General features: G+C 44.3%; 1 protein-coding gene across 5 annotated transcripts in view; it reads right to left on the minus strand.

The window, feature by feature from the left end:
- The window catches only part of PTCH1 (patched 1), a 68,440-nt gene that overhangs the window by 15,678 nt on the left and 37,966 nt on the right, over positions 1–14,796 (minus strand). For all 5 annotated transcript variants that reach the window (XM_019711985.2, XM_074330254.1, XM_019711991.2 and 2 more), the window contains 5 exons: positions 9,879–9,997; positions 8,829–9,231; positions 8,111–8,420; positions 3,346–3,488; positions 1,051–1,234 (listed from right to left, as the gene is read on the minus strand). In XM_019711985.2, coding sequence (XP_019567544.2) covers positions 1,051–1,234; positions 3,346–3,488; positions 8,111–8,420; positions 8,829–9,231; positions 9,879–9,997 — 1,159 coding nt within the window. The remainder of the gene's footprint in view (positions 1–1,050; positions 1,235–3,345; positions 3,489–8,110; positions 8,421–8,828; positions 9,232–9,878; positions 9,998–14,796) is intronic.

A 14,796-nucleotide genomic window follows, 5' to 3' on the forward strand; every position in this document is an offset into this window, starting at 1 on the left:
ACTTAGGAATTCAATTGTGGGAACATTTTTTGTTCAACTGACACAAGCGAAAATACTACGTTCAAACTGTTTCACTCAATCACTTATGAGAACAAAATAACTCGAAAGTCATGCTTTTCTGAGAAAAATGCTTAACTTTCTTATCCTTTTAGTGATCTAACACACTTAAACCTTCCATGCTTCTTTTTCAATGCAATGCTAAGTCTTCAGCAGCAGGGGAAGAAATCCTTACACAACAAGCATTTAGTTACTGCCGTTGTGTGTTCCAGACCCTTTGGGGTCATTCAGTTGACTTGCTAAACATGATTTGCCCTATTATAATCTCAACTATAAATTTTCATTAAGACAAGCGTTGGCTGCTTGCCACAAGGCTCTGGGGTTTAGATCGGGGGACGCACAACCCGCTTGCTCTCCAGCCATGTTTGCAAACGGACCTGTCTCCTTTCTCACGTCTTCCCTCGGCCTCGTATCCAAGGTATAAGCTATTAGTATCTCTAAAATAAATGCAAATTAAATCCACACAGAACCACCTTTCCAAGTCAGGGCAGAGAGGGGAAAGGAAGAGGATGCTGCTGTGTACAGACTTTTCTGCTCTGGCTTAAACAGCTTTGACAGACTACAGGTGCTTGGTGGCTTACAGGAATGACCCAACTTGCCAAAAATCCCTTCAACACCAGAGTTGACAAAGTTAAGATAAACATATAATCCCCAGCGATAAAACTTTGCAATAGTAAAATAACACTCAACCTGGAGGCGTCCCCAGCTTTCACAAGGAACAGCTGGCATTCACAGAGATGCCTGGTGGATGTCTTAGCGTTAACGCTGCAAACGGAGATTACAGACTCTTATTTCTCAATGTGATAGAGCACGGGTTGTATTCCATTACACATCCTCATCTGTCTCCCAGAGTTTTAAACTAAAAGAAATGGATTGTTCTGTTTACACTTTTGAACCCTGGGCAGCGTCAGCCGACGAGGGCTGTGACTAAGCTTGGAAGAACAGAGTAAGACGGCTCCATAGGCTCTCAGGCCCTGGATGGAGGCTACTTACTTCTCAGCCTGGTTTCTGGCATGTAGTCAGCTTTGTCGTGGACCCACTCAGGACGGTGAGGCCGGATGTTGGCCTGGGAGGCGGCATAAGCCACGGGGTCGTTGCTGACCCACGCGGTCAAGTAGATGTAGAAAGCGCTGGGATTGATGATGCCATCTGCATCCACCAGGCGCCGTTTAGTCAGCTGCAAAATGGGAAGAACAGAGGCCTTTCAGAAAGGGCTTTGGGGCAAACACACTCCTGCTGAGGGAGAGAAGAGGCAGAGCCCGGCACCAGCATTCATAACAAACACTGGGATACCCACTGTTTGCAAGGGTAGAAAATCCCATCAGAACACCTTTGGTTTCTCTCAAAATGCACTGATCAGAGGATGCAAAAATTGGAGTGTTTATAACATAGAGTTCTGCAGATGGCCTGGGAATCAACTGAACCAATTAAATCTGAATGCTAAAAGACTGTCTGCAGCCAAGGCGGAGAATGAACAATCTGGAGAAACATATTTATAGGAGGGGAGGGGGGGAAACCTGGCAAGAATCCCCATACACGTCTGTGTGCAGTTAACCTCTGCTGTTAACACTGAAGGAAATGCCACCCAGTAAATGGAGGAGAGCTATAAAAATAAAACAACATCTGTATAAATTTTGCTAACACTAGCCTCCTATGACCTGTGTATTCAAAAAATGCCCATCGCCAGAAAGTGGAGGGGACTGGCGCACAGCCAGTCTTTCTGGGTAATCTTATTTCTGAGAGACGTGGTCACAAGGAGGACACCACATCCTATGCTGACCAAATACTAGCTCCCTCTCAAGTAGGTCTGGAGGGCTCTGCGTAGGTGAAAAACATTGAGATAGGTACACACACACACACACACACACACACAGACACACACACACACACACACACACACACATACACACATATTTTTTTCCTGTTTACATTCAGGCCTGGTTCCAATGGTTTTGGTCTTTTTTAACAAAATGAAAAACACCAGTGACAGCAGTTAACAGAGAAAGAGTGAAGGAAGAAAAGAGAGGAGGAGAGAACTAAATTTCAGAGATCTGGATTCAATTAATCCACAGGATATGTAACAACTGTATGTCTTCAAGCCGTCTCTGGAATTACATAGTACAGCTCATGGCCTCCGTGCATGCAGCACCCTTTTCTCCCTCCCAGGCAGAGGAAATGACGGGTGGGGGTGTGTGTGTGTGTGGGGGTGCTGGCCCAATCAATCACTTTTCTCCCATGGCATCCCTGGCCCTTGAAGGCCAACCCAGCCCCCGGGCATCCCCTGCTATCTCTCAGGTTCCTCTGCCCACATCCTTGTCAAAAGTGACAGCATGCTGCATGCTGCCGTAAAGAACCGAGTTCACACTCCATAATAACTCTGAACAATGTACTTTGTAAATCTGTCACCTTTAATGCCAGCAAAAAAGGGGAGACAATAAACAGAGCTGCTGGGAAGATCATTAGCATGACGGTTTTCTGCCTGAAGGTGAAGCGAGCAAGCGACAAAGAGCAGAGGAAACAGGATCTGGGAAAGCCAGTAGTAGTGTTGGACTCATTTGAAATCTGAAGGGTCCAAACACACTCACCAACATGCCTGAGGAATCAAAGGGGATATGCTGGAATCAAAGTGTCACAGCGAAGGTACACATGCAGTTGGAGTTTAACTACCAAATAGGAACAGCTCTTGTTACTAAGGGGTGTGAGCAGAACTGTGAGTCCACTCAGATTCCAAGGATTTGCATTTCCGTATGTTTTGTTCACGACAGACCAAACTGTCTGTCCTCCTTCTCTGTTCCTAGGGCCAGGATGACCCAAATGAATCAAATGCAGCAAATCCTCCCATTCTCCTAGCAACCTCTCTGATCTCCTAATCTATCCACCCCAAATCTGCTCATTCAAATGACTGCTACCCAATGACTCCATCTTTTCAAATTTGAATACAGTCAAGACCAAGGCGGTAACCAAGTATTAGAATTCAAAAAGAATAATACAACACAGCATTTCTAACATGGAAAGAAGCCTCCACTGCACTTTGTTCTGACAACTGCCCTGAAGGTAGGCAACACATTTGTCCCCATTTGACAGATGGGCAAAGTGAGGCTTTCCAGTTGCCTGAGGCCACACAATTAGCTGGTGGGATGAAGTGAATTAGAGCCACAATTCAATGTTCTTCCAGCCCAATGGCTCAGGTCTCCAGAAAGCATAGGCTAGGATCAGTATGGCAGCTGCTGGGCCCACAGCTCTCACCAGTGCCCTTGGGAACATCACCGTGTAGGGCAGTGAGAGTACCTGACTGATGTCAATGGGTTTATCGCGGCTGCCGGTCTGCACCAGGAGTTTGTAAGCAAGGACTCCATCATCGGATCCATTCTTGTAATTGTTTGGCATGATTTTCCCAGTTTCCCAGTCACTGTCGAACGCATCCTGAAGTCCTGAAAAAGAAAAGTGTGCGTAATACATTATAACTCTTCAGGGGAACGATCCTCGTCCTCCCCGGTGGCTGAGGACCAAGAGCAGCACACGGCCGTAGGGGACATCCGCCCAGGTCATCCTGGGTTCTACTTGTATTCCACTGCCAGTGATAACATTACATTTTTCATGAATGAACTTCAGGTAGCTCCTAACCATTCCTTCAAAGGTGGAAGAGGAGAATATTTATTTCCAGGAAACACGTTTTACCTTAAAAAACTCTCCTTTTCCTCCATGACTATTCCAAAACTAAGCAAGAGACAGAGCACGAGAGAGCTGGCTGGCTGGCAAGGAAGACACCAGGCTCATTAACTGTTTCATGCCACTGTCGGTGCTGAGCATGGATTCTTCAATACATCCAGAAATTCCACCGGGAGGGGGAAAAACACATTCAAATTCCCAACTTCAAACAGCAACTCAGCTGCTTCAAGCCCAGGGTGAGTGAACACGATTCTGTCAATTTGTTCCATCTGTTCAACTTGTGGAGCTAATACAAGTTGTGGGATCTGCTGCCAGGTTGTGTAAAGATCACAGCCAACACCTATTCACTCTCGACTGTTCTCTTCCTCTTTGCCACCCTTCCTTAGAAGAGGGGGTGTGGAGGAGAGGGCAGGCAGGGAGCTTGTGCGCGCGTGTGTGCAGAGGGAAATACCTCACAGGGTAAATTTGGATCAGATTGAGAACAGGAAGCCACAGGCCAATACAAGGGGGCTCTGTGAGAACAGATGACAAACCGCAAGCCCGGGGAGGGAAAGGAAAGAGCTTTCTGGGTTTGGGGGATGGGCGAGCCCACCAGCCCACCACACACAGCTGTGCTTGGCCTCTGTAATCAAAACCATCATTACAGACCTGACGGTTTGGCTACAGCTGTAAAGAGATAAGCGTGTGGAAGAGAAAACAGGGCCCTGGTGACCTGGCCTTGGGGTCTGAGCCATCCCAGTGTGCACACACTCTCCTCTGACACCCCCACCCTCTTTCCACTGCCCTACTTCCCCCACATCACCTCCCAAGTAGAGCTCCTGAGCCCCAGCAGCTCAGGAAACCACATCTTTTGAACAAGCGGCACATGCATGGGTTCTACGTGGCCAGTAAGGAGAAGGGTTTATTTCATTTCACGATATGCCTTGAGTGACTTCAAAGGCCCCCCTATCCCCCCAAAATGCGTTCCATTAGTGGAAATGGTTAAGCTCCTGGGGTTTGCAGTAAGGGGGGGGGGCGGAGAAGCACAGGACCCTGCCCCCCCCCTTTAAACTAAACCTTCCTTCCGACATTGCTCTGGGCATTGTTTTTATATGAACAATTTGGGGGTGAGGTCTGCGGGCTCAGTGGTAAAAGGGCCTGTTAGGGGGTGAGAGTGGAGGGGCGGCAGGCAGGGAGACCACCAGGACGGTGCACCCCCAATGCTCACACAGACTGTTTTTCATAGCAAGGCAGGCACACAAGCTGTATTGAACAGATGTTACTTTATTACCTAAAGCCTTTTTTTTTGTTTTTGAAAAAAATAAACAGGAGGGGAAAAAACAACCCCACCCCCTAAAAAAGGAGGCCTGGTCTGTTTTCCTCACCATAATAGAATTTTCATCACGTCATGGCTTCTGTGGTCCTTTAACCCTTTCCCTCTTGACCTGTTGATTCTAAGGAGCTAAGTGTACACCGGGCTGTCTAAGCATTTTACTCCAATGCTTAGGAATTTAAGCCTCACTTAATTCCTACAACCTTGTGAGATGGCCCTGCTAGTACCAGTGTTCGCATGTTACGGATGAGGAAACTGAGGCTTGGCAAGGTCAAGTCACTGGATGAGGGTCACTAGGAGGCAACTGTTGGAGGTGCGCTTCCGCTCAGGCAGCCTGATTCCAGAGTTGGCTTGAACCACTGACGCTCTAAATTGCCCCAAACACACTATGGTGCGGAGGAAGGATTTGTGGAAGACACAAGTAAGATGAGCAGAATTAACTTGAGAACCGACGATGTCTAGTGGCAAACCGTGGGTCTCACAACTCTGCGCGCAGTTTTAAGATACTTGTGCACTAAGAACTTTGGGACACCCTAGAGTGAAACAAAGATAGAAAGATCCAATTTGGGAGGTCCACCTTCCTGGCAATTCAGGTCAATTCATCATCCATGCTGCTGGCCCCAGCGACATTCTACTTGGAATACAAAGATGAACGAGGAATAGTCACTGACTTTACGGAGAAGTTGTCCTTATAATTAGCATATTATTTTCTGACTAATTACCAAAAGCTCAAGGAACAGTGGGTTGACACACATAATATGATTCTGGGCACAAAACAAGGGACAACGATTTGCATCCACTGCCCCCTGGCCAACATTTTATATTCCAACACATGCACCCTGTAGAAAAGAACCGTGACATTTTATTTCTTTTACAGCAAAACATGAAAAGTTTTCATAGAACTTTCCTCATTCTAAATATTTTATACTAAAAATTATTTCCTGGTGACAAATTCTGAGCTAACTATCCCAATTGCCAATTTTTGTTTGATAGGGGACCCAAAAAAGAAAACATTAATTTAAATGTTATTTGCATAATCCAGTGTGAAATATAAATGAACACCATTTGTACCTGATGCACAGGGTGCTGTTTATTTCCAACTTTATCTACATGTGTTTAAAGATGACACGTGGGACAATTTCCATATTGCCATTTTATATTTTTAGGAGTTCAAAACCTCCCAAACTATCAAAATGTTGATAAAGACCAGTGGGGCGACATGGTTTTAAATGGTAATTCCATTAAAAAAACCAATGAGGGTCCCATCACTTAACAACCACACAAACTGTTTAGAAGGAAAGCTGATTCAAGGATAACTGCTTCCTTGCAGGAAATGTTCAAGGACCAAATGAACCACTCAATAGGCCTGAAATACCTCTAGGCAGCCAACAGTCCCCGTGCGTGGCCACTCTGTGTGGAGCGCTCTGCCGGACCTCCTAAGAGTCAGATGCAGTTAATTCTAAGACAGGCAGGGACCCGGACTTGGGTCTAGGGGGGTCCTATGTGTCCACTTAGCAACCAAAACATGATTGAAATGAATGTTTTAAAAAGAGTCTCAAGTCCATCGTTTCAGGTCTTTAGAGGGATGAAGCGTAGGGATAATTTACAATCCGCTATAAAAAAGTTAGCCTCTGCACTGCCTGGAGACAGTACCCCTCCGCCCCCTTCCCCAGCTCCACCTACCACGCCATACTGAGCATCCAAAGGAATGGCTGAAGACGCTGAAGTCAATTCTACAATAACCCTCCTTTGCTCAGATAGCGGCAGTGCACTGCAGATCTCTTTGTCATTTGTGGCGAGTTATTTGCATGTCTTTGGCCAATTGGGGGGGGGGGGGGGATGAAAAGCAGGGACTCTCTCAACTGTCTGGTTCTCTTTGACATTATCCAAAAAATCACGCTTCCCAAACCGCTGTGAAAAATAAGACTTGGAAAAAATTCAAGTTACTCTCGCGAGCATGTCAGAAATAATACTAATATCATGTAGTTCTCTTTGCCTTCCTCAAAAAGAGATCAAATCATATAATGAACAAAATTCTAGGAACACAAGTGAAAGCCAGAAACTGTATTGAACAATTTTTAATCACACTCAAGTTGTTTACCATGTCATTCAAACTCACAAACTGGCTACTTAATCTTTACATACATGTGTATTGACTTAAGACCAAAAAAGGCACTTAAATCTGTGTTTAAACAAGTCTAATTAAGTGAGAAATTAAGACCATCATTTGGATAACTTAATCCAAAAAATGTTGGGAACCATAATTATTTGGATATTTCAGTAATAGCATTTTGCTTGAATTGTGGATAATTATCATGATTCTCCACTTCACTTTGCATGTGTCAACACAGAATAAATGAGCAGATGTTCTTGGAATCACTGAATACATTCATATTCAGTCAGCAGTTAGGAGCAAATGTCGATCTTTTTTTTTCTCCAGCTGACTACTCTCGTTCCTAGAAACGTTTCGAAGAGCAAGGTAAGAAGCTAAAAAGGCATTTTAAAGCAGGATTTGATTATTTATAAAATACTGTGAGATGTGATTAAGCATTTTAAGTTTACTTCATGGCATTTTAAGCAAAAACAAAAGATGGTCAAAATATGGAATTTTAAATTATATTCACCAATGATAAAAAATTTAGTGGTTGTAGTATGATGTAATTTGGCAGTGAACCAGCCTAGAAATTCCATCAACACTTTCTTTCACTTAGTCACCAAACTAGCCACCATCCTCTCAAAAAGAGCACTGGAATTATCCAGCTCCGTATTTTATAACATGCTTTCCCATTTCTTAATGTGCACTCATAAATTCTTACCGGAGTTCCTGAATCACCTGATGAATTGTTGGCATTGTTTTAGAGGTAAAAAGCCAGTTTTGGAGGAGGCTGCCCCAAAACTAGTCTACATAAGAAGAACTTTAAGCATGACTTAGAAGTCCATGAAACATGCCAGTGTTCCATTATAATCTAACACTTGAATAAAGTGAACAAATGGGACTTGTGGGAGCTGAACACACCAAAGACCAAACGGTGAATGCTTACAAAGGACGAGCACCCTCTCGCAGCATCTTACCTTGAAGCCAGTCTCTGAAGTAGTGTAGCCACATTTTGGGAAGCTGTTTATTTTCCTCCAACATGACGTACTTCACATTACTGAAGCTCTTGTGAAGGTCGTAAAGTAAGTGCTGGATATTCGGGTAGTCTGCTTTCTGGGTGACTATGTACATGTTGTAGAAAGAAAAGTATTTGAACTGTGCAGCAATAAAGTCATATTCTCTGGTTTCCCGAGGCACAATGTCTGTAAGGTCCAGCCCATCGCGAACTCGGGTGGTCCCATAAAGGCTGACTCCCAGCAAGCCCAGGAAAAGGAGGATCACCACGACCTGCAACAGAAGAAGAGGCTCGAGGTCAGACTGACGGACGTAACTCACTCTCTCTTGACAAAAAGAAGCTGCTGTTTGGTTTATGCCTCGCTTTTACCTCCACACTGGTCCTGACGCAGCACGGAGGGGTCGTTCTCCCAGAGGGAAAACCATAAAAATCATAGTCATCAAATGTTAAACAACCTCCAGAAGAATACAATATTTAAAATGTAAAGAGTTGATCTAAACTCATAGAAACACTTGCTGCATAGATTCACTCCCATAGAAGGCGGGCTCACTGAAAGGGTCCTCCGCTCCCAATGGACCAACTCTTTAGGAGGCATGAAGTAGATCCCACCTGATTATTCCCAAGGAGCCAGTTCTCTCCCTACATGGAGACAGGAAGAGCGTTCTGCTTGGGTACATTACCTTGGCTTTTGGTTTCAAGAGGAAAGGAGCATAGTGCCTCTCGGCAAACGAGGAGAGCGTCCACTTGGTACAAGGGGGCTCAAGGCAGTGCAGGCTGGAGTCGGAGAACTGGGACAGCAGGTCCCTCGTGGAACTGGTGCTCTCAGGGCTCTGGCAGCTGAGCGTGTCTTGCGTCAGTGTGACGGGCTGCACGGAGATCTCGGAGCGTGGCTCGGCAGTGGTGTAGTATACGTGCGTGTGCGGGTCGTACTCCGTGCGGAGCTGCACGGTCGACTGCATGGTGATCTGGGTCTCATGGGCGAAGCTGTGGCTGCTGTAGGGTGGCGGAGGGCTGCAGCGGGCGCTAGCGTGCGTCTCCGAGTAGGCCTGGGGCTCCACCTGAATTACCCTGCCAACGCAGGGGCTGAAAGAGTGGGAAATAAACGTGTCGCCGTGAAACAGGGAAGGGTGCTGTCATTTTGGTCAGTGACTGATAATACCCATGTTTCACAGCTCTGATTTAGGAGAGAAACGGCATACCACTGAACTCCGCAAATATCACCTGAATTCTCTATCCGGACACAGACATGAGTAAGTCAAAGGAGGTCAAATGGATGGCTGACCCTGAATTTGGCTTACAAAATCAAGTTCCATGCTGATGAACCCCTTCAAAGCATAATTCCTTAAAACAAACAAACTAGCAAAACCACACACACACAAAAAAACACCCCAAGGGCTGTATTTATTCCAGGTGGGTAGTTTTGAACCTTTGCTCTGCTCTTATGCACAGATATGACACTCCCAACAATGAGCAATGACAGTTCATGATAGAAATAACCACGTGTATCACCACCTCAAGTCTGTGAGAATGTTTCGCTTAGGGGTACAGAGAACCCCAGTAATTCTGCCATGCCCCCCAAGGAAGTAACCTCTGTCCATTTTCTCCCCTACCTCCATCACAGGTACAAGGCCTGTTAAGTGCATTTCCTTCCAAGTCCACGGACTACAGCGTTCTCAAAACACTACCACTCTGCACCAACAAATAAGGGCCACCGCAGCCAGAAAATGTACCTTGTAAAACAGCAGAAAATATCCAATCTCCTGTCCTCACGTCGATACAGATCCATGCTGAGAATTGCAGGAAAAATGAGTAGAACCATAGCAAAATTGAACACCACTACTACAGCCGCCTGGGGACAGGGGAATAAAACAAAAAAAGTATAGGTCACCGATATGTCTCCTCCCAGTCAGAGGATTGCTTTGAAAATAAAGATATTTTAAACATTATTCTTTCACTTTCCTACTGAACTGTTTAAACTTGAAATAGATGTTAAAGTCTCTCATCGCTTTGCTTCTCTTTCATCATTAAGAGACACTTTGACTGGACCAGCCCCCATCATTCCGGTCCTTTCCATGGCTAATAATCCCATGAACCTGTAAGGTACAAATACAGGAACTAAACTGGCGTCTTGCTAGCAACCTAACCAGACCAAATCTACAAAAGCAGAACAGAGAAGATACTTGAGATGTTTTAATTTAAAACAAAAAGGAACGTTTCCCTCTCAGAACATGTCTAAGAGTTCGTGTAGCCTTGGTTTTAAACTCAGAAAATGTCTATGTAAAGTAGATCGAGTGTATCAAAATGTCACCTTTAAAACATGGAATAAAATTTCAAACACATCCCCTGAGGTTTTTAATAGGCACATTCCAAATAGCCTCTGGAGCAGCTTGTGGGGTGTGTGAGTGCAGTAACATAAAAGGTCAAGGAGAGTTAAGCAGAAAGAAATTCCTGTGTGTGATTATAGTATGCAGAATAAATAAGTACAGATTCAAAAGTCACTCCATAACCTAGAATAAACACAGGCTAGATTCTGTGGTGCCTTGGCAAATCTCCTGCTGACCCAGTAAAAATTACACAATTGGGCTGTTAATAGGAGAAAGCCAATAGAAGACAGTTGAAAGAGCTCTCCCGTTCACAAAAGCATGGAGAGAAGCAGCACGATAAAAAAGTGCAACTGGAATGCTAAGGAACCAAGAAATCACCAGAATTTTTTCTTTTTTTTTTTGAAAATTCAAACCTCTTGTGAGGTTTTTCAAAGAACTGTTTAGTTCTAAAACCTTCTTAAATTGGGTACATGTCTCAGGGTGAGAGAAGAAAACCTGATTATAACTGACACATAAAATCAGAGGAGAACTTTGCAAAACGCTTTGGATAGTAATTGTGCATTTATGCTCAAGGTGAAATTGCAAACCTGAGTTCTGGAGAGATGCCTTTCAATAATTAGTTCTTTGTTAAGTCTACAAAACCAAAAAATAACCAAAAGGTTCTTTCGAAAAATGGCCTGACCCTTCCCTTCTTAAAAAGTTTGCCATGGAAATTCCTCATCAAGTCAAAATATATGAATGTGTTCACTTACCACCCTAACATTAATAAGGTACTTTAAAATCCTGTCCAATTGGGCTTATATTAATAAGCAAATCACTCTTTTGACTAGAGGATTCATCTAAGATACAAATACTTTAAAAAGGCAAGGGGCAGCCAGTTGGCTCAGTGGTTAGAGCGCAGTGCTCGTAACTCCAAGGTCACCGGTTCCATTCCCACATGGACCAGTGAGCTGTGCCCTCCACAGCTAGAGTGAAAACAAAGGCTTGCCTTGGAGCTGATGGGTCCTGGAATATTGTTCCCCAATATTCCCCCAATAAGAATTTAAAGAAAAAAAAGAAAAAGAAAAGCCAGGGCACTGTGCTGGGTACTACAGACAGATAAATAAGACAAAATTCTGCCCTTAGCGACTGACATAGCCAGACCCCTAAACAGATGACAATTCGGGCTGATAAATGTAATAATAAAAGCATGCACAGGGTTCCACAGGTGGAGGTGCATGTGGGGTGGGTGGGGAGGTGAGGACAGTGGAGGGAAGCTTCCTCAGGGAGACGCAGAAGACAAAAGAGGACTCGGGCTGGCCAAAAGGCAGTGTCTGAGGGACACACATGGCACTGCTGGATTTAACACTCTATTCAGGGACGAGCAAGGAGAAAGGAGGAGCCACGGGAGATCAGGTAGCTACAGATGATACATTCAATTCCTACGGCAACCAGGAGGCAGATATTCTATCACCTGATAAAGACCTGGTGGGGCAGAGGAGGGTCACCTGCGTGAGGTTACCCAGTCAACGAGATTCAAACTCAGGTCTGATGCCTAAACCCTCAGCCCGACTGAGACCTGTTAGATCCGGTCAACTCCTGAGGGGAGGGACACAGGCTGGGTTAGGACTCTTGACCAAGCTAGGGATGCTGTGTCTGATTTTCCAGGAAAGCTTAATCCTAGGGGTCGAATCCTTTCAGCTTTTTCTTTACTAGTCATGTCTAGAATTCAGGAGCATAATGCTTAGACAAACTCTGGGCATCTCGGTTTGAACAACAGTTCCTAAGGACGAGGGCAGAGACTGAAAAGACAAGCACACAGGTGTACATACACAGGCTAGACAGACACCGATACTTTCCATAGGGGCTGGGGAATGTGTCTGATTCCAGCCTCATCCAACGAACAAGTCTGATGGGCCTCTTTCTTGCTCTGTCTTGGTGGAAATGGAGCAATGAGAGAAGCACCCCAAAGCAGTGTCCCATCTAACTAAACTCACTGACAAATGACTTATTACATACACAGAGAGGATCTTTTCTGATGAGAAAATAGCAGAACTCCAACACCCCCTAAAGTGCGCCCAAATAAGTAAAAACAAACAGCAAGAAATTCTCAGTAAAGGAAAAGTGGAGCAAAGGGGAGTTTAAGAAATTGTGAGGAAATCTGAAAGGATGACAGAGAGGGTTGTGCACTGTCAATCAGTTCTAATTGCTATGCTTAAAGGAAATGTCCCACTCCCTGCTAAGCATCTATGGTGGCCCCACTGAGACACTTGCAGAGCACAGAGACGCACTGGCCCTGCCTAGAGGGGCCCTCATCACAAGCCTGTGGCCATTTGGAACAATAAGGCATTCTGTTCCGGGAGTTTCACTGAAGAACAAACACCATTCAGTTATCATCAGTTCCCAAAGAATTACAGCAGTGCCATGCTTTCTGGTACAGAGGTGGCATTTGGACAGATGGATGGAGATTGACAAGGAGGTGTGGGGCAGTTTCTTTGTGGGAAAAAATTCTATATATTTTGGTAAGGCTACAAAATTGGAAAAGTTCCACAGGGAAAATTCCTAAATTCACATAGGTTCATTACTGGATAGAACCTCTTTGGGTCTTTCTCTTTTGATGCTTACTCTGTAGCATCCTGAAAATACAAACACAAGTGAATAACCCAAATCACAACTTAACACAGTTCACTAAAGGTAAGAGAAGCTACGTAATGGTCAATTTCGACTGTCAATACATTTCAAAGCATTAAAATATCTGATAACTACTGCCAAACGCATGGTACATTCTCTTTTTTTTCTTGCAGTTTCTTCTTTTTGGGGGGAGGGGGAGTTTGTTTCTTTGACAGAGAATGAGCCAGTGTCATGGGAAGCCATTCTTCAATAAATGAGGACTCCTGGAAGCCACAGAAGCAACTTTCTAAAGTGATACTCCAGAGCCTTGGAATAGAAATGCAAAACCGACAGTACTCATTTCATCTCAGTCAGGTACTTACCTTGGGAGAACTTAGCGTACTGGATTTTCTAAAAGACGTAAGGAAAACTCATGTAGCGTTTCAGACCACCACACCATAGGATACCATTAAAGGAGAGTATGCCTTGATGAATCATCAGTGTGTACTGAGAGAGGACGAGAGAAAATGAGAGAGGACAAGAAGAAAAGAAGGAGTGTGAGGCAGAGCAGATAAAGAACAGTGAGGGAAAAGGTGAGCAGGAAGAAGAGAGGCAGGAGAAAGGGTCCCACTGCTAGGAGACTCTAGAACAACTTCTCAGTGCCAGAATCTGCTGCAGATGAAACAAGAACAAGACATCAAAGGGAGCTGTGCAGATGCGTGCCCATGTGAAACGGCATTCTAAAGCTTCAGCTGTACCAATTAATTCTGCAGCCATCTTTTCATTATCTTCCGTAGTATTAAGCAGTTAGACCTCTTTCCATTTTCCTGAGCTTCCATCCCAGTTTCAGGTTTAACTTCATCCACTTATTCATTTACTTTTCCTATTTATATATGTAAGAAAAATGAATTTTTTTTTTTTTTTTTTTAGTATTTCTTCTTTGGGGAGCTGGTAGTTGCAATGATTGGTACAGAATCTTTTTTCATGTTATATCTGACACTAAATATTAAACAAGTGTACTGTCCCAGACACAGTAGGATCGTTAGTTGCTTAGGTCTTTTATCAGTAATTAGCAAAATGGAATTCAAATATGAAGACTAACTATGTTGACAAAAATAAAAACAGAAGCCTAATCTACAATTTGTCCATTTCTGCTGAGTGGAGTAAGAGTTTAAAAAGTGACATCAAAAGTAGTTTCCTTTAAAAAGCTGACCATCTCATGAATTACATATCATGTTGTAAAAGAAAAAGAAATGAACAAAGGGAATGCCACTGCTCCTTTAATATGTCTTGGAAAACAGTGGAAGCTTTCAAATTCGAATTTAGTTCACAAAACTTCAATAACATCCGTGAGATATCAAAATCGTAAACCATCTCAGGCATAGGACGACCACAAAGTGGCCAAGTAGTGGTCCTTATCTGCTGCCCTGATGGATGTCTGGGTTCCTGCAGGTTTCCGGCAGCTGCAGAGCCATGCCAGTGCTTTAGGCCAAGCACAGACTGACCACGGCTGCAGCCCCAGTCTCAAGAAGTCTCCGTACTTACAATTCACATAAGCTGGCTCTTTGTTTAAAAAAATATCCTGATGGCCTCTCAGTGTGAAAGGGCCTGGTTTGGAAGGAGAGAGTGGAACAATGCAGGAGTCAAATTGCTCTGCATAAAGCAGGGAGAGGAATTTGGGGTTTTCTTGGGCAGCCTGAGAGGGGAGTCTGGGACCAAAAGGAAAGAGAAAGGA

Source organism: Rhinolophus sinicus, linkage group LG04, assembly GCF_036562045.2.
Source record: "Rhinolophus sinicus isolate RSC01 linkage group LG04, ASM3656204v1, whole genome shotgun sequence".
NCBI lineage: Eukaryota > Metazoa > Chordata > Mammalia > Chiroptera > Rhinolophidae > Rhinolophus > Rhinolophus sinicus.